Source organism: Conger conger, chromosome 14 (genome assembly GCF_963514075.1).
Source record: "Conger conger chromosome 14, fConCon1.1, whole genome shotgun sequence".
Lineage (NCBI taxonomy): Eukaryota > Metazoa > Chordata > Actinopteri > Anguilliformes > Congridae > Conger > Conger conger.
In genome coordinates this window covers 43759275-43781617 of record NC_083773.1, presented here as the reverse complement: position 1 = coordinate 43781617, position 22343 = coordinate 43759275, and the positions used below count along the sequence as shown (strand labels likewise).

At 47.3% G+C, this 22343-nt stretch overlaps 1 protein-coding gene across 1 annotated transcript; it reads left to right on the top strand.

Annotated features, from left to right (window-relative positions):
- On the top strand, window positions 1-21603 carry LOC133109848 (SWI/SNF-related matrix-associated actin-dependent regulator of chromatin subfamily D member 1-like). The gene is made up of 13 exons (XM_061219539.1): window positions 1-212; window positions 9437-9606; window positions 10820-10862; window positions 12374-12496; window positions 13258-13380; window positions 14114-14230; window positions 14553-14654; window positions 15367-15528; window positions 16007-16104; window positions 16755-16890; window positions 18610-18732; window positions 18956-19057; window positions 21214-21603. The coding sequence occupies exons 1-13, from the start codon at window positions 18-20 to the stop codon at window positions 21265-21267; spliced, it is 1548 nt and encodes a 515-aa protein (XP_061075523.1). The 5' UTR covers window positions 1-17; the 3' UTR covers window positions 21268-21603.
- Window positions 21604-22343: the final 740 nt, after the last annotated feature.

The window sequence follows — 22343 nt, the reverse complement described above, 5'->3', positions numbered from 1 at the left end:
GCGCCTTCTTTCCCAGTATGGAGAAGATGGCGGCCCGCGGAAGCTTTCAGGCAGCACCAACTGGTGGCGTTGGTGGTAGTATGGGTCCTGGGCCCCCGGTGACAGGTGGGCCACCTGGAATGGGACCTGGAACCCCTGCCGGTCGGATGGGACCGTCTCCGGGCGCACAGAATCACCTTTACCGTTCCCCAATGCCCGGCCCGGGATACCCGGTAGGACATCGCAGGAGGAACAAAGAGAAAGGGATGAAGGGGGTCGTGGTTACTGCGATGCTGGGAGACAAATAATGCTGTCCAGCTAGGCAGTTAACGTTAGGCACTGCGAGACACGGTTGGGCAAAACCCCTGTTTGGCTAGCCGTGGCATTGAATTGTAGCTATTGCTTATAATTGTTACAATTATAAGCAAGCAACATAACGTTAGGTACCTAAGTTCGATAGCTAGCTAGCTACGTTAAATTTAGCAAGCTGGTACATGCTTCGCCAGCTAGCTAACCCAGTGCAACGGTTAGCAGCAAGCTTAGCTAACCAGCCGGTTCGGTTGATTGCTAATGCTAGCTAGGTGACGTTATCTATGATAAGGTATGCCGTTGCTAATAACTTGTTGTAGTTGACCATATAAGCTGTACCTAGTTAGCTAGCTATCGTTATTTCATAGCGCTGCCGCACTTCAATTAGTCATTTAGTAGTAGTAGTGCTTTATTAATGTCAGCTAAATATGAGCAATAACGTGAAGTCAGGCCAGAAATGTACAGTTGGCTAACGATAGTTAACGTTGTCTAGTTGGTTAAAAAGCATTAGCTAACTTAGCTGTATTTCTTGCATTTCGTGAATTCCTTGTTGAAACGTGTAGCTAAGCCGCCAGTCCCACCTGTTATTTGTAAACTAACTTCTATAACTATCTGGTAGCACTACCCAGCTAACCGTTATTTTGCTAGCTAGTAGTTAGGATAAGTAAAAGTATATCAGCAGGTTATGTTAGCTAGGCCCATCGTTAGCTAGCTGTCTAGCTAGCCAATAAAACATTTCGAAGCAAGTGATGCCGGATACAGTCCAGCGAACGTTGTTGGGAAGCCCTGGCCAGAGAGCCCGTGCAGGTTTTGCTTTATCCTTAAATTAGCAACCGGTTCAAACCCCAGAAACCGGGTAAGATAGAATTAACTGCTTTAGTTGACCAATGAATTGCTGTAACAGTGAAATCCAGCAGCAACACACACACACATACTTAATTTGATGGCGAATTGTATTTTTAAAAATGTCAAGCTGTTGATGGCCCATTCAGTATCATTTCTGTTCTGCATTGGTATGATCCGCGTCAGTGTTAAAGAGATCTCTCACAAGGCAGTTTCCCTAAGCATTCCCCTCCCTTTACCTAGACTTCCACCCCCTCAGAAACCTTGGGGTCTTTGTCCCTTCGCGTCTGAAAAGATGTTCTGTTCTTCCTGCGTTTCCATGCTCTGAGCCCTGAACACAAAGCGGCTACAACGCAGGCTTAGTCCGCTGCGGAATCCGTGCTCTTTTCACAACCGACAGATTCAAGGTCGGAGAATTGTGTTTGGAAAGTAATGGCTCTGGGTAATAGGACATGGTCAGGAGCGGTTGAACACGATGTGCTGTTTATTGCAGCTTCCTTTTCATTCGCTGCCGAAGTTAGGGGTCAGGTGGTCTCGCGCCGGAAACTCTGAGCTGCAAATTAATTTTGCATCAAGGTCTGAGCATGAAAGTCAGGTTTTAAATCTGAAATATAAGATTTAAAGCATTGTCATGCAGCTGCCACGGAGTCTGTGAAACTTTAACGGCTCTTTGTCTGCCTGATATATAGAATGGATGAATTACCGAGGCGATGGATGAATAAGTGATTGGATGGATGGATAAATGAATGAATGAATGAATGAATGGGTACGTGCGTGCGTGGGTGGATGGATGAGCAGGGATGAGCGGCCTGACCCCTCTTTCAAACCTTGTTCCCAGGGAAGGGGAAAGCATTTAAGTACAGAAGCAGCAGTATGGCGGGTACTGCTGTGTGTGTGTGTGTGTGTGTGTGTGTGTGTGTGTGTGTGTGTGTGTGTGTGTGTGTGCGCGTGTGCGTACACCGTTGGTCTCCACCTCTCGCATCCTCGCTCCGTTTCCATGGCACCTGCGGGGAGCAGGGAATCTGTCATTCCCTCTGAATCGCTGTGACGACCAGCAGCCATGCAGTCAGAGACCTGCAGTCGGTTGTTCCGTTTCCTGGCGCAGGGCTCGGTGAGTACGCTGCCTGTAGGGAGCCGATTCTGAGTCTTTACCGCCGTCCGTCTGGCGGTGTGCGAGTGCTCGGGTATATGGGGTTCGAGAGTGAACCCGGCGACCTTTTTTTCCTCATTACACTGTGGAGCTGCTTCAGGGCATTCCTCTCCCTCCTCCAGGAGGCTGGAGTTCACTTCTCTTTCAGTTTATTTTGTTCTCAATTCAGTGTGCTTTATTGGCAGGATGTATGTAGGTGCGTATTGAAACATGAAAAAGAAGCACCTGCCAGGGTTGTGCTTCTCCCTTCCTCTCCTGGGAGAATGAGGAGTTTCTTACCCTCTGGGAGATGGGTGAAATTTGGGCAAACCTCTGCAATTTTTCTGAACAATGTTTCTCTTTCGGTTTCATATTTTGTACAGTGTCGTAGAAAGTGTGCCTCTGTCTCCACCTCGTTTTTGGCACTGTCAGTACAGCCTTTCCCCTGTGGGAGCCTGGTCTCCAGTTCAGCCTTTCCCCTGTGGGAGCCTGGTCTCCAGTACAGCCTGTGCTCACTGAGCCTGTGCATTGTCAATAGTTTCCTAAATGTTGTATTTTTGACTGGTGAGGTAATCTGCCAAATTGCATTGTCTTTTTAGGACCAGATAACAATGAAGTTTACTTTAGGTTTGAGTTTTCCAGTAGCTGATATACTGTTCTTTATGTTGATATAATTAGGTTTACACTAATTTCCTGTGTTTTGGTGGCGTTGTCCTGAGGCTGATTGGTGTTAGTAGGCTAGGTGTTAGTGCAGTCAGCCTCAAGACCTTCTGACTGAGAGGACTGTTCTCTGCTCTTGGCATTTCAGGGCTTTGTAATGGTAAGAGTTGGGGTCGCTGTGGTTTAGATGTTGCCAGAACTTAAATGCTCTTTTTTCAATGTTGATTAGGAGTGGATATTGGCCAAATTCAGCCCTGCATGCACTATTAGGTGCTTTTCTTTGTACACGTAGTATCATTTTACGGAATTCTACATGCAGGGATTCATTTTGAGAAATCTGGTTTTGTAAGCCGACCCCACATTTCACTGCCATAAGGTACAATAGGTTCAGTTAGAGTTTTAAAGATTTGATTGGAATGTCAATTTGTATTCCTCTTAATGGCCCTTCAGATTTTCTGGCCTCTCCTTTCTGGCTTTCTCTTTCAGTTAAAGCTTCCAGATGAACTAATTGTGAGACCTAAATAAGTATAATTTGTGCGATGTTTTATTTTGTTTGATACTAAATAAAATTAGTATTTATTTTCCTGAGATCTGGGTCTTTTCATAAATCATAACTCTAGTCTTTTTAACATTTACTGCCAGGGCCCAGGTCTTGACAGTACTGCTCTTGCAGATCCAGGTTCTGCTGCAGTCCTTGTTCTGTAGGTGATGGCAGAACCAGGTCATCGGCTTACATCAGGAATTGAATTTCTTTATCATGTAGCCAGGGGCTCCAGATTTTTCCAAAATTGTGGCCAATTCATTGATGTAAATATTAAATCGGGTGGGACTGAGGTTGCATTGCCCCTGAGTGAAGAACTCTAGAATTATACACCTTACTGGGCTGTGTATGCGTGGTGTTAGTGTCTGTCCTTTTTAGGGGCAAGGCAATTTGGCTGTGGTCAGATAGAGGGGTTAGTGGCTTGACTGTGAAAGCTCAGAAACAGAATGGGTCAAAGTCAGTGTGCTGACTGTGCTGTTGCCAAATGGTGAGCTATAGGTAAATCTCCCCAAAAGGTCCCCTCGTGTTCTGCCATTGACAACGTACAGGCCGAGGTCTTGACAGAGATGCAGCAGGTTTCTTCCATTTTTGTTTATTTGGTGGTCAAGAGCTGTTTCTGGGTGGCTAAGTTTTAATATTGGGAGGCTTATTTCCCAATATATGAGAATTTCCTTGGGGATGGATGTAGTCAGGCTGAGTGTCAGTCGGAGCATTCAGTACATCAGCACATTTCCCTGGGTCTGGGAATGGCAGACTTCAGTGTGGAGATTAGGGAATGTTTACTCTGTAATTTTGGGGATTCAGAAGGTGGAAAGTATATTGAACAAAAATATTTCTGTCGGTATAGAGAATTGTTTTACCTATTTTAGGCCAGGTGATGGTTCCTGTTCTTGATTCTTGTGGGATCTAATTTGTCAGCTCTGAACCAGATTAAAATGCCGCCAGTGGCTCTTCCTGGGTTTACAGTGGGCTTTTTGATGGAGGGACTATTATTCTCTGCAGCTTGAGAGACTGAGAGTGGACCGTTCTGTTTGACACAGGGCTTCCTGTAGGATAACTATGTCAGTGTCCTTAATGTTTTGTAGGAACTCGGGGTCCAAATATAGATAAATGTATCCCTTGAATGTTCCACAGTGATTGGAAGGGATTTAATTTTGTATGACGCATTTCTTTTTCCTTTGACAAATGTGTTTATTTTAAAACGAGGTAAATGGTTGATAAATGTAGAAAATAGCATGCATTTCATATTAGCATCTGACCATGTGTGCATTACCTCTTTTCCACATGCGTACATACATACACATACATACATATTTATACACATACATACATACGCGTACATGCATATATATGCACTCATACACATTACTGAAATTGTGCTTTAAATATTGATTTGAATAGTAACACACACATTCACTTCCTCCCGGTCATGCTACTGATCCTCTCACTGCAGCAAGCTCCCTCTGCAGTGAATTGCAGAAACAAAAGCCTTGCTGTTCCAACAGAGGGGACTATACAGTGCATCCGGAAAGTATTCACAGCGCTTTACTTTTCCCACATTTTGTTATGTTATAGCCTTATTCCAAAATGGAATAAATTCATTTTTTTCCTCAAAATTCTACACACAACACCCCATAATGACAACATGAAAAATGTATTAAAAATAAAAAAACCAAGAAATCACATGTACATAAGTATTCACATCCTTTGCTCAATACTTTGTTGATGCACCTTTGGCAGCAATTACAACCTCAAGTTTTTTTCAATATGATACTACAAGCTTGGCACTCCTATCTTTGATCCAGAGATGTTCAATCGGATTCAAGTCTGGGCTCTGGCTGGGCCACTCAAGGACATTCACAGAGTTGTCCTGAAGCCACTCCTTTGATATCTTGGCTGTGTGCTTAGGGTCGTTGTCCTGCTGAAAGATGAACCATCGCCCCAGTCTGAGGTCAAGAGCACTCTGGAGCACTGTAGGGATGGTATTGGCCAGGTGATGAGCGGTGCCTGGCTTCCTCCAAACATGACGCCTGGCATTCACGCCAAAGAGTTCAATCTTTGTCTCATCAGACCAGAGAATTTTGTTTCTCATGGTCAGAGAGTCCTTCAGGTGCCTTTTGGCAAACTCCTTTTACTAAGGAGTGGCTTCCGTCTGGCCACTCTACCATACAGGCCTGATTGGTGGATTGCTGCGGAGATGGTTGTCCTTCTGGAAGGTTCTCCTCTCTCCACAGAGGAACGTTGGAGCTCTGACAGAGTGACCATCGGGTTCTTGGTCACCTCCCTGACTAAGGCCCTTCTCCCCCGATTGCTCAGCTTAGACGGGCGGCCAGCTCTAGGAAGAGTCCTGGTGGTTCCAAACTTCTTCCTTTTACGGATGATGGAGGCTACTGTGCTCATTGGGACCTTCAAAGCAGCAGAAATGTTTCTGTACCCTTCCCCAGATTTGTGCCTTGAGACAATCCTGTCTCGGAGGTCTACAGACAATTCCTTTGACTTCATGCTTGGTTTGTGCTCCGACATGAACTGTCAGCTGTGGGACCTTATATAGACAGGTGTGTGCCTTTCCAAATCATGTCCAATCAACTGAATTTACCACAGGTGGACTCCAATTAAGCTGTAGAAACATCTCAAGGTTGATCAGTGGAAACAGGATGCACCTGAGCTCAATTTTGAGCTTCATGGGAAAGGCTGTGAATACTTATGTACATGTGATTTCTTAGTTTTTTATTTTTAATAAATTAGCAAAAATTTCAAAAAAACTTCTTTCATGTTGTCATTATGGGGTGTTATTTATTCCATTTTGGAATAAGGCTGTAACATAACAAAATGTGGGAAAAGTGAAGCGCTGTGAATATACATGCACTGTATATACACACTTATGTATTGCCTATTAACCTTGATCTCTCCCAATTTTGTACATTACATTACGTGGCATTTAGCAGACGCTCTTATCCAGTTCCGAGTCCTAGTGTAAACATACAGAATTTCAGAACCCTTGAAGAGTACAATCAACATTCAAACTAGCATACCACTGTTGGCAGCTAGAATACAACAACAGCCAATAAAAACAACAATACCTATACATGTAACGATATCTATACATAAGTGCCATTACGGTCTAAGGCTAATCACAGTGATTGTGAGTTGGGGAGGGAAAGGTGTAGCCTGAAGAGATGGGTCTTCAGTCTGCGCTTGAAGGAGGTCAGAGACTCTGCCGTTCTGACATTCACCGGGAGGTCATTCCACCACCGTGGGACCAGGACAGACAGCAGTCATGAGCGTGAAGTGCAGGTGTGGCGAGGGGGAGGCGCCAGATGGCACGAAGTGGCAGAACGGAGGGGTCTTGTTGGTGTATAGGTCTTGATAAGGGATTGAATATACACAGGGGCTGATCCTTTAACTGCCTGGTATGCGAGCACCAAAGTTTAAAATTTGATGCGAGCCATAACAGGCAGCCAGTGGAGGTTGCTGAGCAGGGGGGTGACATGTGAATGTCTGGGAACATTGAATACCAGACGGGCTGCAGCATTCTGGATGAGTTGTAGGGGTCTGATGGCAGATGCTGGAAGGCCAGCCAGCAGAGAATTGCAATAGTCCAGGCGGGGCAGGACCATTGCTTGAACAAGGAGCTGAGTGGAGTAGGTGGTGAGAAAGGGTTGGATTCTCCGGATGTTGTACAGGAAGAACCTGCACGCCCGGGTCACCGTAGCGATGTTCTTGGAGAAGGATAGCCTGTTGTCCATCACCACTCCAAGGTTTCTTGCACTAGGTGATGAGGTCACTGTGGTATCCCCTAGTCAGATGGAGAAATCAGAGAAGGGAGAGGTTAAAGCAGGGATGAAGATCACCTCCATCTTATCTGGGTTGAGATGGTGGTTGCCCATCCAGCTCTGGATGTGTCTCAGGCAGGCGGAGATACGGGTAGAGACCTGTGTGTCTGATGGGGGGAAGGAGAGAGTTCATTTTTATTGGAAGGGAGAATATAAATAATATTTAAAACAGATTGTAGACTTCGTTTAACAGTTATTGCATGAATAAATGTAAATTCATTGTTTATCACTGAGCTCCACAGACGGCTGTAGGTCAGTCAGTCTCAGATGTGCAGCATCTCGCAGGGTGATGTAGGCCTGTAGACGCAGACGGCTGTAGGTCAGTCAGTCTCAGTGTGCAGCATCTCGCAGGGTGATGTAGGCCTGTAGACGCAGACGGCTGTAGGTCAGTCAGTCTCAGTGTGCAGCATCTCGCAGGGTGATGTAGGCCTATAGACGCAGGCGGCTGTAGGTCAGTCAGTCTCAGATGTGCAGCATCTCGCAGGGTGATGTAGGCCTATAGACGCAGACGGCTGTAGGTCAGTCAGTCTCAGTGTGCAGCATCTCGCAGGGTGATGTAGGCCTATAGACGCAGGCGGCTGTAGGTCAGTCAGTCTCAGATGTGCAGCATCTCGCAGGGTGATGTAGGCCTATAGACGCAGACGGCTGTAGGTCAGTCAGTCTCAGTGTGCAGCATCTCGCAGGGTGATGTAGGCCTATAGACGCAGGCGGCTGTAGGTCAGTCAGTCTCAGTGTGCAGCATCTCGCAGGGTGATGTAGGCCTATAGACGCAGGCGGCTGTAGGTCAGTCAGTCTCAGTGTGCAGCATCTCGCAGGGTGATGTAGGCCTATAGACGCAGACGGCTGTAGGTCAGTCAGTCTCAGATGTGCAGCATCTCGCAGGGTGATGTAGGCCTATAGACGCAGGCGGCTTCATGTCTTCAGCTGAAGAGCCTCATTTCAGTAAACTTTATGAAAACTGAGCTCCTTACACTGTCAACTGAGTTGACTGGCTGGGCAATCTTAAGGTACATGACTGGGCCCCAGAGGATTGGTGGTTCAAGCCCTGGTGTCACCACAGATCCGCACAGCTGTTGAGCCCTTAAGCAAAGCCCTTATCCCCTCATTGCTTCAGGGAGGATTGTCCCCTGGTTAGTCTAATCAACTGTAAATCGCTTTGGATTATTATTTTATCCCCGCCTCCTCCCAGCTGACTACTTTTAAGCGGTGGCTGACTGCTTCAGCACTTCCTGCATTTGATCACGTGATCACGATTAAAGTACCGCCTTTCTCTCATTTTCAGCCAGGAAACCCCCTGGCACGCGCGTGCATGTATACATTCGCTAGCTGAAAGCGATGGGCTCAGGCATTCTTCAATAATGGCTTTTAATGATTTTTCACTCTCCGTGAGATGAAACTAAAGGCCGTTTACAGAAGGACTCGGGTAGAGACGGGCCGGTTTTATAGAGACTGTAAAATTGTCAAATGAATCTTCTTTGGCTGTGTGAGCACACCGTTGCTCAGAAGGCACTGTGCGCTAAACCCCAGATCTGAAGCTCTACGAGTGATCAGTGTTTTTATTAAAGCCATTGCTTTTGCTTGTGCCTAGAAGGCATGGCTTTTTTCAAAACCTGGTTTGCTGATTTTCTTACCAGGAATAAATTGGAGACATGTTGGGCTCAAAGCACTCCCGAAATCAAGTATGCATAGCTCACTAAGCTAGTGACTGCTATATAACGAAGACATTATTTATGAAGCAAACTGAAACGCTTTGTCATGTTTATTTGCGTGCATAAATACGTGTCATATAATCAAAACGTGCCAATGTAGCCAAGGAAAGTATTTGTAGTTAGTTTTGGACCTTTTGCCTTATCGATGCGATTGTACATTACTGCTGTTACCACTCCTGGTGTACGGTGCACCGACTGAATGTGTAACCTGTTTTCATACTGTTTTCATATGTCTACATGTGCTATGTTGCTTTATTGAATTATTAAATAAATGTAATTCATGTAAATATGTAAAGTATGATATATAATTTGTACTACAGAACTGTATTGAAGACGGGTGTTGTTTTAGTTAAAGTGGTTCCGCCTAGACCCTTCCCTAGTGGCACAGGTTACGGTGGGAGCTGTGCTAACCTCCCCCCCCCCCCACCCACAGAGGCCTGGCCTGCCCCCCTCCGGCCGCCTGGCCCCCCAGGGCCCCTCCATGGGCCCCCCCGGATACAGCAGCCCCGGGGCCCGCCCGGGCATGCCCCTCATGGACCCGTCCCGCAAGAGACCCGCCCCCCAACAGATCCAGCAGGTCCAACAGCAGAGCCGCAGCCAGCAGTGAGTGGGACCTCTGTGTGACCATTAAAAACATCGTCATTCGTTTCTGCTCCGTTTCTGCTCCGTTTCTACCAATTGAAACAAATTATTGGTCTTGACCTGTCTTCAATCATTTTCCTTGATTTAATAAGTTTGCCAATGATGGAAATAATCAGCTCCATCCAACTCATTGTGGATTGGTGTTTAGTCTCTCATTGTGGATTGGAGTTTAGTCTCTCATTGTGGATTGGAGTTTAGTCTCTCATTGTGGATTGGAGTTTAGTCTCATTGTGGATTGGAGTTTAGTCTCTCATTGTGGATTGGAGTTTAGTCTCTCATTGTGGATTGGAGTTTAGTCTCTCATTGTGGATTGGAGTTTAGTCTCTCATTGTGGATTGGAGTTTAGTCTCTCATTGTGGATTGGTGTTTAGTCTCTCATTGTGGATTGGTGTTTAGTCTCTCATTGTGGATTGGAGTTTAGTCTCTCATTGTGGATTGGAGTTTAGTCTCTCATTGTGGATTGGACTTTAGTCTCTCATTGTGGATTGGAGTTTAGTCTCTCATTGTGGATTGGAGTTTAGTCTCTCATTGTGGATTGGAGTTTAGTCTCTCATTGTGGATTGGACTTTAGTCTCTCATTGTGGATTGGAGTTTAGTCTCTCATTGTGGATTGGAGTTTAGTCTCTCATTGTGGATTGGAGTTTAGTCTCATTGTGGATTGGAGTTTAGTCTCTCATTGTGGATTGGAGTTTAGTCTCTCATTGTGGATTGGAGTTTAGTCTCTCATTGTGGATTGGAGTTTAGTCTCTCATTGTGGATTGGAGTTTAGTCTCTCATTGTGGATTGGTGTTTAGTCTCTCATTGTGGATTGGTGTTTAGTCTCTCATTGTGGATTGGAGTTTAGTCTCTCATTGTGGATTGGAGTTTAGTCTCTCATTGTGGATTGGACTTTAGTCTCTCATTGTGGATTGGAGTTTAGTCTCTCATTGTGGATTGGAGTTTAGTCTCTCATTGTGGATTGGAGTTTAGTCTCTCATTGTGGATTGGACTTTAGTCTCTCATTGTGGATTGGAGTTTAGTCTCTCATTGTGGATTGGAGTTTAGTCTCTCATTGTGGATTGGAGTTTAGTCTCTCATTGTGGATTGGAGTTTAGTCTCTCATTGTGGATTGGAGTTTAGTCTCTCATTGTGGGGCTTTGTTGCGGTTCCTCATGTGATTTTCACCTCTCCGCAGCGCGAAGAAGAAGAAGATGGCTGATAAGATCCTGCCCCAGAGGGTGAGTGCCTGTCACATTCACACCGTCACACATTCACACCGTGCCGGGCAGTCACTGGTTTTACATGCATTATATGTATTATAGCACAGAGACATAAAGGACCCCAGCATCGTGCTTAAGTGGAGGACCGCTGTGTGGGAGAGGACAGACCCTCCACAGGGCTGCACTCGAGGCCTTTAGTCTCATTATGTTCTCCAACACAACTGTGACCACTTGGCTTTTGAAGAAACTGGATTGAGTTGTAGGTGTGCAGGCGTTTCATTTTCATTTTCATAAAGAAGTTGGACTCCTGCACACTGTATCTTGCAAAACAACCTTTAATATTGTTGCCAGCAGTACATTGTAGATGCAATCCTTTGTCAGTGTCTGGTTTTTATTTTTTTTAAAAATAAAATAAAATAAAAAAATATATTTTTCCATCTCAACAATCAGTTGCATACAATTATGAATGAGACCGCAGCAGGTGCTGTGGGTTATTGCACATACTGTACGATAGTCTTCTTCTTTAATTGGCATTCCCTAGATGAATAGCCAACCAGCGCATTCACCTGAGAAACCAGACACATATTCTAGAATAAACGTTCACCACCTAATTCCACATAATCACTTCAAGTGAAGGTCTTTTTTTAACCTTACCTGTTGAAAGAGAATGCCACACCCTCACATATACACACGTACATATTCCCCGCCGAAAGTATTGAAAAGATGAACATGAGACAAGAGTTCAGAATTTCAGCTTTTATTTCCTGGTATTTACACCTTTACACTTTGAACAGAACTTTGGTGTCAGACCACCCAATTTTTGGTGAGCAAAAGTATTGGAACAGAGAGTATTTAAGTAAATAACCCTTAATATTTCGTAGCATTTCCCATGCTTGCTAACTGCATCAACCCTGTGACCCATTGACATCACCAAACTGTTGCATTCTTCTTTTGTGATACTTTTCCAGGCTTTTACTACAGCAGTTTTTACTGCAGCAGTTTTCAGCTGTTTTTTGTTTCGAGGGGGGTTCCCCTTCAATCTTATCTTCAGGTGATGAAATGCACTGCTCAATTGGGTTAACGTCTGGTGATTGACTTGGCTAGTGTAAAACCTTCAACTTTTTCTCCCTAATGAAGTCCTTTGTTGTGTTGGCAGTGTGTTTTCGGTCATTGTCTTGCTGCATGATGAAGTTCCTCCCAATTAGTTTGGACGCATTTCTCCGTAAGTTGGCAGACAGAATGTTTTTGTAGACTTCTGAATTCATCCTGCTGCTACCATCATGAGTTACATCATCAATGAAGATTAGTGAGCCCACTCCAGAAGCAGCCATGCAAGCCCAAGCCATGACACTTCCTCCACCATGCTTCACAGATGAGCTTGTATGTTTTGGATCATGAGCAGATCCCTTCTTTCTCCACACTTTGGCCTTTCCATCACATTGGTAGCGATTAATCTTCGTCTCATCAGTCCATAAAACCTTGTTCCAGAACTTCTGTGGCTCATCTCTGTACTTCTTTGCAAATTGTAGATCAGGGAGCTGGTCCCGGAATCTCAGGCCTACATGGACCTGCTGGCCTTCGAGAGGAAGCTGGACCAGACCATCATGCGCAAGAGACTGGACATCCAGGAGGCTCTGAAGAGACCCATCAAGGTAGAGCCTGGAGAAGATTACTCTGTATAACCGTGAGCACCATAATTCACTGGACAGGGACCCATATTGTTATTTTACTCTTGCACTTTGAGTTTGAAAGGATACAATGACAATGCGGTCATTTCTGCGCGGTTCATCTGGTATGGATGAAAATACAGTCACAGTCTGCTCTTCAACCTCATTGTCATTGTATCCTTTCAGCCACAAAGTGCTAGAGTGCCGAACCAAATTAACAAAAAATGTGTCACTATCCAATGAATTATGGCTCGCACTATAATATTTAACTTGTAATATATATTACAGTATAGAAAATTGTTCGGAGCTTTGTTTCTTTAAGCACAAAGCAGTGTAATTTATGTTTTGGAACAAAACATAAATTACACAGCTTCATGGTTAATATCTCAACCATGAAGCTGTTATGTTCAAATGCCGATGTTAGTCACTACTGGTAAATGAAAGCAAATGGTTCTGCAAGACTGACTTAAATGTGTTTCGGGGAAAAAAATAAAATATATAAAATAAAAACATTAATAAATGTCCAAATTATTTTGTTTTGAGCCCCTATTAAAAAAAATAGAATCTCAACTTTCTCAACCAAAGCCAAAATCCTCTTTGGGTGGAGCCACTTCTTGTTGGGCTGAAATGGTTTAAATATCCATTGCATTCTATTGAAATGTTCATTGTATTTGGTATAAATATCTTCCTTTTGGAATATTCATAATGTTCTTGTAAATGTTTTCATTTTCTGCTTTTTCTTTTAGCAAAAGAGGAAGCTGCGCATCTTCATCTCCAACACCTTCAACCCGGCGAAGCCCGACGCGGAGGACGGCGAGGGCACTGTTGCATCATGGGAGTTGCGTGTGGAGGGCCGTCTCCTGGAGGACGTGAGTTCAGCCCCTACATGGTGTTGGGGCCCCGGGGTTGGGCCCCTACGCGCTGTGGGGCACTGGGGGTCTCAGGTCCCAGGGGGGCGCTGGAGATTTTAGGTTCCGTTCCACGCCCCGCCCAATTTCCTGTTGGAAACCCCCCCCCATGCTTCAAACAGCACCCCGGCATCACTGCAGCTGTTCTAGGCGCTCAGCCATCCTCGTTTGGAACAGGAAAAATGTCAATATGAACAGTGCTGTCTTTTTGGGAACATGGTGGTTTTATCCATTTTTACTGCACTAGACAGCATTCTGATGTTATTGGTGGTCGTAGCTGCAGTGTCATAAGATAAAGCCGTGTTATTGCTGGACATCGCTTTCATGTGTTTCAAGTGTTGACAGCCATCACAGTAGCCCTCCACTTGGGAATCACTTGCTTTCTGTCTGACTTAAAGAGCACACCCACTCGCAGACACACAGGCATGCAAACACTAATTCATGAGGTTATTAGACTGTTATCCTGAGTGATTTAACCGTGCGGAGGAACACAAGTGTCAGCATCACTAATGTGGGTAACCATGCCAACATGGAACCATGTGAGAGGAAGCCTGAGCCATCCCGCCACTTCCTCAGTTGCTGAACGAGAAAGACCAGGGCTGGGGTGAGGTGATGAAGTGTGATGTGGTCATACCTCTCAACAGAACAGGTGTGTGAGAGCGGGTGTGTGAGAGTGGGTGTGTTCCTCTTGCAGACTGCTGTGTCGAAGTACGAGGCCACCAAGCAGAAGAGGAAGTTCTCCTCGTTCTTCAAGTCGCTGGTGATCGAGCTGGAGAAGGACCTGTACGGCCCGGATAACCACCTGGTGGAGGTGTGTGGGTCTCCCCCCTCAGTGTGAATGTTGGGTCTCTTCCTCCTCCCTCATTGTAGATGTTGGGTCTCCCCCCTCAGTGTGAATGTTGGGTCTTCCTCCCCACTCAGTGTAGATGTGTGAGTGTTGGGTCTCCCCCCTCAGTGTGGATGTTGGGTCTCCTCTCAGTGTAAGTGTTGGGTCTCCCCCCTCAGTGTAAGTGTTGGGTCTCCTCTCTGTGTAAGTGTTGGGTCTCCCCCCTCAGTGTGAGTGTTGGGTCTCCCCCCTCAGTGTAAGTGTTGGGTCTCCTCTCTCAGTGTAAGTGTTGGGTCTCCTCTCTCAGTGGCACAGGACCGGCACCACCCAGGAGACGGACGGGTTCCAGGTGAAGAGGCCGGGGGATGTGTGTGTGCGCTGCACTGTGCTGCTGATGCTGGACTACCAGGTAACGCGTACACACACACACACACACACACACACACACACACACACACACGCTGGCCTGGGGTTGTGTAAACGCAGGTTGAGCACAGGTAATAATGGGTTGAGCACAGGTAATAACAGTTTGATCACAGTTAATAACAGGTTGATCACCGGTAATAACAGGTTGATCACAGGTAATAACGGGTTGATCACAGGTAATAACGGGTTGATCACAGGTAATAACGGGTTGATCACAGGTAATAACAGGTTGATCACAGGTAATAACAGGTTGATCACAGGTAATAACAGGTAGAGCTCAGGTAATAGCAGGTTGAGCACAGGTAATAACGGGTTGATCACAGGTAATAACAGGTTGAGCACAGGTAATAACAGGTTGAGCACAGGTAATAATGGGTTGAGCACTGGTAATAACAGGTTGATCACAGGTAATAACAGGTTGATCACAGGTAATAACAGGTTGATCACCGGTAATAACAGGTTGATCACAGGTAATAACAGGTTGATCACAGGTAATAACAGGCAGAGCTCAGGTAATAGCAGGTTGCGCACAGGTAACAGGTTGATCACAGGTAACAGGTTGATCACAGGTAACAGGTTGATCACAGGTAACAGGTTGATCACAGGTAATAACAGGTTGATCACAGGTAAACAGATGTAAAGTGTGTGTAGTGCTTGAGGCCCTGTACTGATGGCGGGTGTTGTTCTCCCTGCAGCCGCCCCAGTTTAAGCTGGACCCCCGCCTGGCCCGCATGCTGGGCATCCACACCCAGACCCGGCCCGTCATCATACAGGCCCTGTGGCAGTACGTCAAAACACACAAGCTGCAGGACCCCCACGAGAGGGAGTTCATCAACTGTGACAAGTACCTGCAGCAGGTGAGACACCTACTCACACATATACACACACACACACACACGCACACATACACACACACGCACTCACGCACACACACACACACTCACACACACTCACGCACACATATACTCACACACGCACACATACACTTACGCACACGCACACATACACACACACACACACACACACTCACACACACACACACATACACTCACACACACGCACACACACCCTTAGCAGGTGAGACTCACACCTTCATATCTGTATATCATCCACCCTATCAAAAAAAGACCAGTAAAACTGAAGTAATATTACAGAAACACAAGGTCAATGACCCTGTTCAGAACAGGCCAGGCTGATGCAACAACCATCTTTTGGCAGGGGTACACAATGCTTTTTGTTTCTCCTAAAATGAGACAGAATTCAGAGCTTCCGGATTCATTCATTTGTTCCAAAACTATTCGCCCATTTTCATATGGAATTTTCCTTTCTGTTCAGATTTTTGAGACCCACCGCATGAAGTTCTCTGAGATTCCACAGCGCTTACATGCCCTGCTGATGCCTCCTGAGCCGATCATCATTAACCACATCATCAGGTAACCACGGTGCCTCGAAACAGCTTGTGCAGCTTAGCCTAGCTTAGCTGTAGCATGAGAGCGTTTTGGCTTAGCTGTAGCAGGGGAGAGGTTTAGCTTAGCTGTAGCAGGGGAGAGGTTTAGCTTAGCTGTTGTGTTTTAGAGAGGTTTAGCTTAGCTGTAGCATGAGAGAGGTTTAGCTTAGCTGTAGCAGGGGAGAGGTTTCGCTTAGCTGTAGTGTTTGAGAGAGGTTTAGCTCAGCTATAGCATGAGTGGTTTAGCTTCGCTGTAGCATGAGAATGGTTTAGCTTAGCTATAGCATGAGAGTGGTTTAGCTTAGCTGTAGCATGAGAGAGGTTTAGCTTAGCTGTAGCATGAGAGGTTTAGCTTAGCTGTAGCATGAGAGGTTTAGCTTAGCTGTAGCATGAGAGGTTTAGCTTAGCTGTAGCCTGAGAGAGGTTTAGCTTAGCTGTAGCATGAGAGAGGTTTAGCTTAGCTGTAGCATGAGAGAGGTTTAGCTTAGCTGTAACATGAGAGTGGTTTAGCTTAGCTGTAGTGTTTGAGAGAGGTTTAGCTTAGCTGTAGTGTTTGAGAGAGGTTTAGCTTAGCTGTAGTGTTTCAGAATATACACATACAGCCAGTGAAACCCTGTGTTATAACGCCCTCCTCAGTGTGGACCCAAATGACCAGAAGAAGACTGCCTGCTACGATATTGATGTAGAGGTGGACGACACGCTGAAGACGCAAATGAACTCCTTCCTGCTCTCCACTGCCAGCCAGCAGGAGATCGCCGGCCTGGACAACAAGGTAAGAGCGTCACAGCGCACACCGTCCATGCAGCCTGACACAGCACCCCCTCCTGGCCTGGAGTTAAACCTGCAGACACTGCGGCCCTCCAGGACTGGAGTTAAACCTGCAGACACTGCGGCCCTCCAGGACTGGAGTTAAACCTGCAGACACTGCGGCCCTCCAGGACTGGAGTTAAACCTGCAGACACTGCGGCCCTCCAGGACTGGAGTTAAACCTGCAGACACTGCGGCCCTCCAGGACTGGAGTTAAACCAGCAGACACTGCGGCCCTCCAGGACTGGAGTTAAACCTGCAGACACTGCGGCCCTCCAGGACTGGAGTTAAACCAGCAGACACTGCGGCCCTCCAGGACTGGAGTTAAACCTGCAGACACTGCGGCCCTCCAGGACTGGAGTTAAACCTGCAGACACTGCGGCCCTCCAGGACTGGAGTTATAGCTGCATCCTCAGAGATTTCCAACACCACAGTGTTCACTGTGCCTGATTCGGGCCCAGACCTGACCTAATGACCACTGAGCCGCAGCACTAGAGCACTTGTGTGCCAGTTAACCAGGAACCAAATACAAGTCATGAACACGGACAGACTGTGCCTATTATAAAATAGGAATGATATTTTCTCATAACCAGAATGACCAGTCAGTCATCAGGCGTGGCAGCCATTGGCCGTCTTTGGAGGGGGTGGGATGGGCCTGTGTGCAGGTGCAGGGGTGTCTACTCGGCAAAAAGGTCTTAGACTCGCGGTGTGAGAGACTCGCGGTGTGAGAGACGTGTGCGGTGTGAGAGACTCGCGGTGTGAGAGACGTGTGCGGTGTGAGAGACTCTCGGTGTGAGAGACGTGTGCGGTGTGAGAGACTCGCGGTGTGAGAGACGTGTGCGGCGTGAGAGACTCGCGGTGTGAGAGACTCGCGGTGTGAGAGACTCGCGGTGTGAGAGACTCCCGGTGTGAGAGACTCCCGGTGTGAGAGACTCCCGGTGTGAGAGACTCGCGGTGTGAGAGACTCGCGGTGTGAGAGACTCGCGGTGTGAGAGACTCGCGGTGTGAGAGACTCCCGGTGTGAGAGACTCCCGGTGTGAGAGACTCGCGGTGTGAGAGACTCGCGGTGTGAGAGACTCGCGGTGTGAGAGACTCCCGGTGTGAGAGACTCGCGGTGTGAGAGACTCGCGGTGTGAGAGACTCGCGGTGTGAGAGACGTGTGCGGTGTGAGAGACTCGCGGTGTGAGAGACTCCCGGTGTGAGAGACTCGCGGTGTGAGAGACTCGCGGTGTGAGAGACTCGCGGTGTGAGAGACTCGCGGTGTGAGAGACTCCCGGTGTGAGAGACTCGCGGTGTGAGAGACTCCCGGTGTGAGAGACTCACGGCCCTGCGGACAGGCAGAAAGGGCGGGGCCTCCTGAGAACAGCAGCGCAGCAGCCTGGAACGTCAGCGTGGTTCTGCTAACGTGTGCTTCTTAGCCAAAAAGCAAACCATCTTTAGGAGGGTGCTCACTCAACAAGTGGAATTCAGTGATTACCTCGACGCCCACATTGTCACATTTAGGCGTTTAGCCTTATTCAGACCAACGTTCATACCTGCACACAAGTCCATGTATTCAGCTGGTTTTGTAAGGGAGCAATTCAGGTTATAAGAGCTTTGCTCAAAGGTGCGAAACTCAAACCCGCAACCTCAGAGCTGCAAGCCCACACAGCCATCCACAGGGGGCACTGTTGTGTCCCTGCAGATCCACGAGACGATTGAGACCATAAACCACCTGAAGACGCAGAGGGAGTTCATGCTGAGCTTCGCCCGTGACCCACAGGGCTTCATCAACGACTGGCTGCAGTCCCAGTGCAGAGACCTCAAGGTACTACATCTCCCATAATCCCCCTTTACATGTCCCAGTGCAGGGACCTCAAGGTACTACATCACCCATAACCCCCATTTACATGTACTACATTTCCCATAACCCCCCATCACTGGGAAGTGATCAAAAAATGTTGCCACAGAAGATAATCCGATCATAAACTGCCGATTTGCTGTGAATACAAATATTGAAGTGTATAAATTGCGTCTGTGTGGCGTTGCAGACGATGACGGACGTGGTGGGAAACCCAGAAGAGGAGAGGAGAGCCGAGTTCTACTTCCAGCCCTGGGCTCAGGAGGCCGTCTGCCGATACTTCTACTCTAAGGTGAGCGGGCTCTACGTGAGAAGCAGGATTTCACCCGGGAATGACAGCAGGGTGCCGGGCTCTTGCCTACATACATCCTACATACAGAAGAGTTATGGGGAGAAAAGGGCCCTAAAGGTACATGGCATGGCATAAGCATGGAGAAACGTTCACCTGGCGTCAGGAACGCAGAACCACGTTGCTGCCAGTGTTACCGGTCTGAGCTAGTGACGTAAGGGACTAGGCTGGGAAACCTACCTGTCCTACCTGTTAAATGAGTATGGAGTGGGGGTTGGCACTTTGTGAAAATGTCACCCCTCCTCGTTTGTCTTGTCCATAATAATGACTGAATGCAGATAATAATCGACCTGCGACAAAGTGTTCCACAAACAGAATCGAATCAATTTTCTTAGCCTGTAGCATAACTGCCAGGAAGAGCCTGTGTTTGAGATGCGCTGATGTCTGTGTTTGGAGCACGGAGATGCATCGCGCTGGGTTGTGTGAGTCTGTCTCTCTGTCTGTCTGTCGGTCTCTCTCTCTCTCTGTCTGTCTCTCTGTCTCTCTTTCTGTGTCTGTCTGTCTGTCTCTGTCTCTCTCTCTTCATAGAGAAATTATATTTGTTCTTTTCTGTGTCAGTTTACCTTGGCCTTGGGTTATATTTTGCTTCAGAAAACCAGTGACCATATTTTCAATATCACCCATGCATGGTTACTGTCATCATTCCATTCCAAAAATTTGATCGGAATTGGGAAATTGGATACTCAGATTTCCTGTTTCAGAGCTCACAAACTCTGAGATCATCCATATACGGCTGTATATCAAAAACCTTTTCATGTGATTGACAGCCCGCCAAGCCGGGAAGTTATTTCACGCCCAGCCTATTCCTTTTGTGAAATTTTCAACACGAAATTCCTCCAATGAATACAAATCTGTGAATGAATGCTCAACTCATATCTAGTAAGCTCTGTGTCACTGAAAAGTGTGCGTGCGTGCGTGCGTGCGGATGTGTGTATGTGTCTCTGCGTGCGTGCCTGTGAGTATATGTTTGCATGTGTGTACATGTGTGTGTGTACATACGTGTGTCTGCCTACATGTGTGTGTGTGTACATACGTGTGTCTGCCTACATGTGTGTGTGTACATACGTGTGTCTACCTACATGTGTGTGTGTACATACGTGTGTCTGCCTGCATCTGTGTGTATGTGTATGTGTCTCTCTGCGCGTGCATCTGTGTGTGTGTGTGTGTGTGTGTCTGTGTGTGTCTGTCTGTGTGTGTGTGTGTGTGTGTGTGTGTGTGTGTGTGTGTGTGTGTGTGTGTGTGTGTGTGTAGAGCTCTGGCCCCTGACCTGTAGAGTGTGTGGGAAACTGTGCTGCTCTCCCCTGGCCTGTAGGGTGTGTGTGTGTGTGCACGCGCGTGTATAACTGATGCTCTCCTCTGACCTGTAGAGTGTGTGTGTTACTGTGTTGCTCTCCTGACCTGTAGAGTGTGTGTAATTGTGCATCTCTGTGTAACTATATCTCCCTGTGCATCTCTGTGTAACTAACTGTGCATCTCGGTGTATCTCCCTGTGTCTCTGTGTGACTCTGTGTGACTCCCTGTGTCTCTGTGTGACTCCCTGTGTCTCTGTGTGACTCCCTGTGTGTCTCTGTGTGTCTCTGTGTGTCTCTGTGTGACTCTCTGTGTGACTCTGTGTGACTCTGTGTGTCTCTGTGTGACTCCGTGTGACTCCGTGTGACTCCGTGTGACTCCGTGTGACTCCGTGTGACTCCGTGTGACTCCGTGTGACTCCGTGTGACTCCGTGTGACTCCGTGTGACTCCGTGTGACTCCGTGTGACTCCGTGTGACTCCGTGTGACTCCGTGTGACTCCGTGTGACTCCGTGTGACTCCGTGTGACTCCGTGTGACTCCGTGTGACTCCGTGTGACTCCGTGTGACTCCGTGTGACTCCGTGTGACTCCGTGTGACTCCGTGTGACTCCGTGTGACTCCGTGTGACTCCGTGTGACTCCGTGTGACTCCGTGTGACTCCGTGTGACTCCGTGTGACTCCGTGTGACTCCGTGTGACTCCGTGTGTCTCCCTGTGTCTCTGTGTGACTCCCTGTGGCTCCGTGTGACTCTGTGTGACTCTCTGTGTGACTCTCTGTGTGACTCCCTGTGTGTCTCTGTGCTGTTTCAGGTGCAGCAGCGTCGGCAGGAGCTGGAGCAGGCCCTGGGCATCCGGAACACATAGAGCCGCCGCGCCCCCACAGGGTCCGGGGGACGGAGATCACGACGCCCACGTCCGGCCTGGGACAGCTGCTGTTTTACTCTCCTTTAACCTCACTCAGACGTGTGAACTTCCTCCGAGCAGCTGTTCCTGCCCCTCCATCACACGCCTCACTGCCCAGAGAAAAGGACAAATAAACCAGGGATCCTGAAGTTTCCCCTCAGACTCTCAGCTCAGATATTGTCCATGTTGTATCTTAGAAATGGGATGAAGGAAGCACTACACTGTCACCATTCTTACACTCCGTCCGCCTGTTTTTGGGCTGGTGGTGATGGCGGCCATAGGTCCGGGGGAAAGGGAGGGAGGGGGAGAGAGGTAGGGAGGGAGGAGTGAGAAAAGGAGGGAGGGGGAGAGGGAAGGAGGGAGCCCATAAGGTTATGTGTAAGGAAATGGAATGTTCACTCATGTATGTGTGTTGATGTTTGTTTTCTGTGTCCATTTTGAATTATGGAAAGTGATTTGAGTGCTTTGGGGCAGCCACACAGTATGGAATATTAAGCTAATAGCGTGTCAGACTTATGCTGTGTGTGAGTGTGAGTGAGTGTGTGTAAAGTCAAGTCGATTTTTATGTCATGCCTTCCTGTCCCTTTGATCCGTGTCATGGCTGTTGGGTGGAAATGGACTTCATCTTCATCCTCATCAGTTTGTCTTCTCCTGGAGTGTGTGTGTGGTCTGACCATTCTCCAGCACTGGAAATGTGTCCGGAAAGCAGCTCCGCCTTCCTTCATCCTGTGTGCCGCCGTAGGCTCCTGTTGAAGGGACCATTCCCGTGGTTGTAGCTGCTTTATGTAGGTTTTTTTCCTCCCCCCGAGGTTACGTGTTTTGTCAAGGGGCCGTTTTCAGGTCTTGACTCTTGAATTCTGACTCGTCTTGCTAGCTAGCAGTATATGAACATATAAATTAGTAAATTTATATTGTAGGATATAGTACCTCAGATGTCCACAAGGAATTCGCCAGAAAGTGTAAATTCGGATTGGGGCGATGGTGTTGATACAAATTAGGCACTCCACATGTCCTCAGATCTGTGTTCAGAAAAAAAA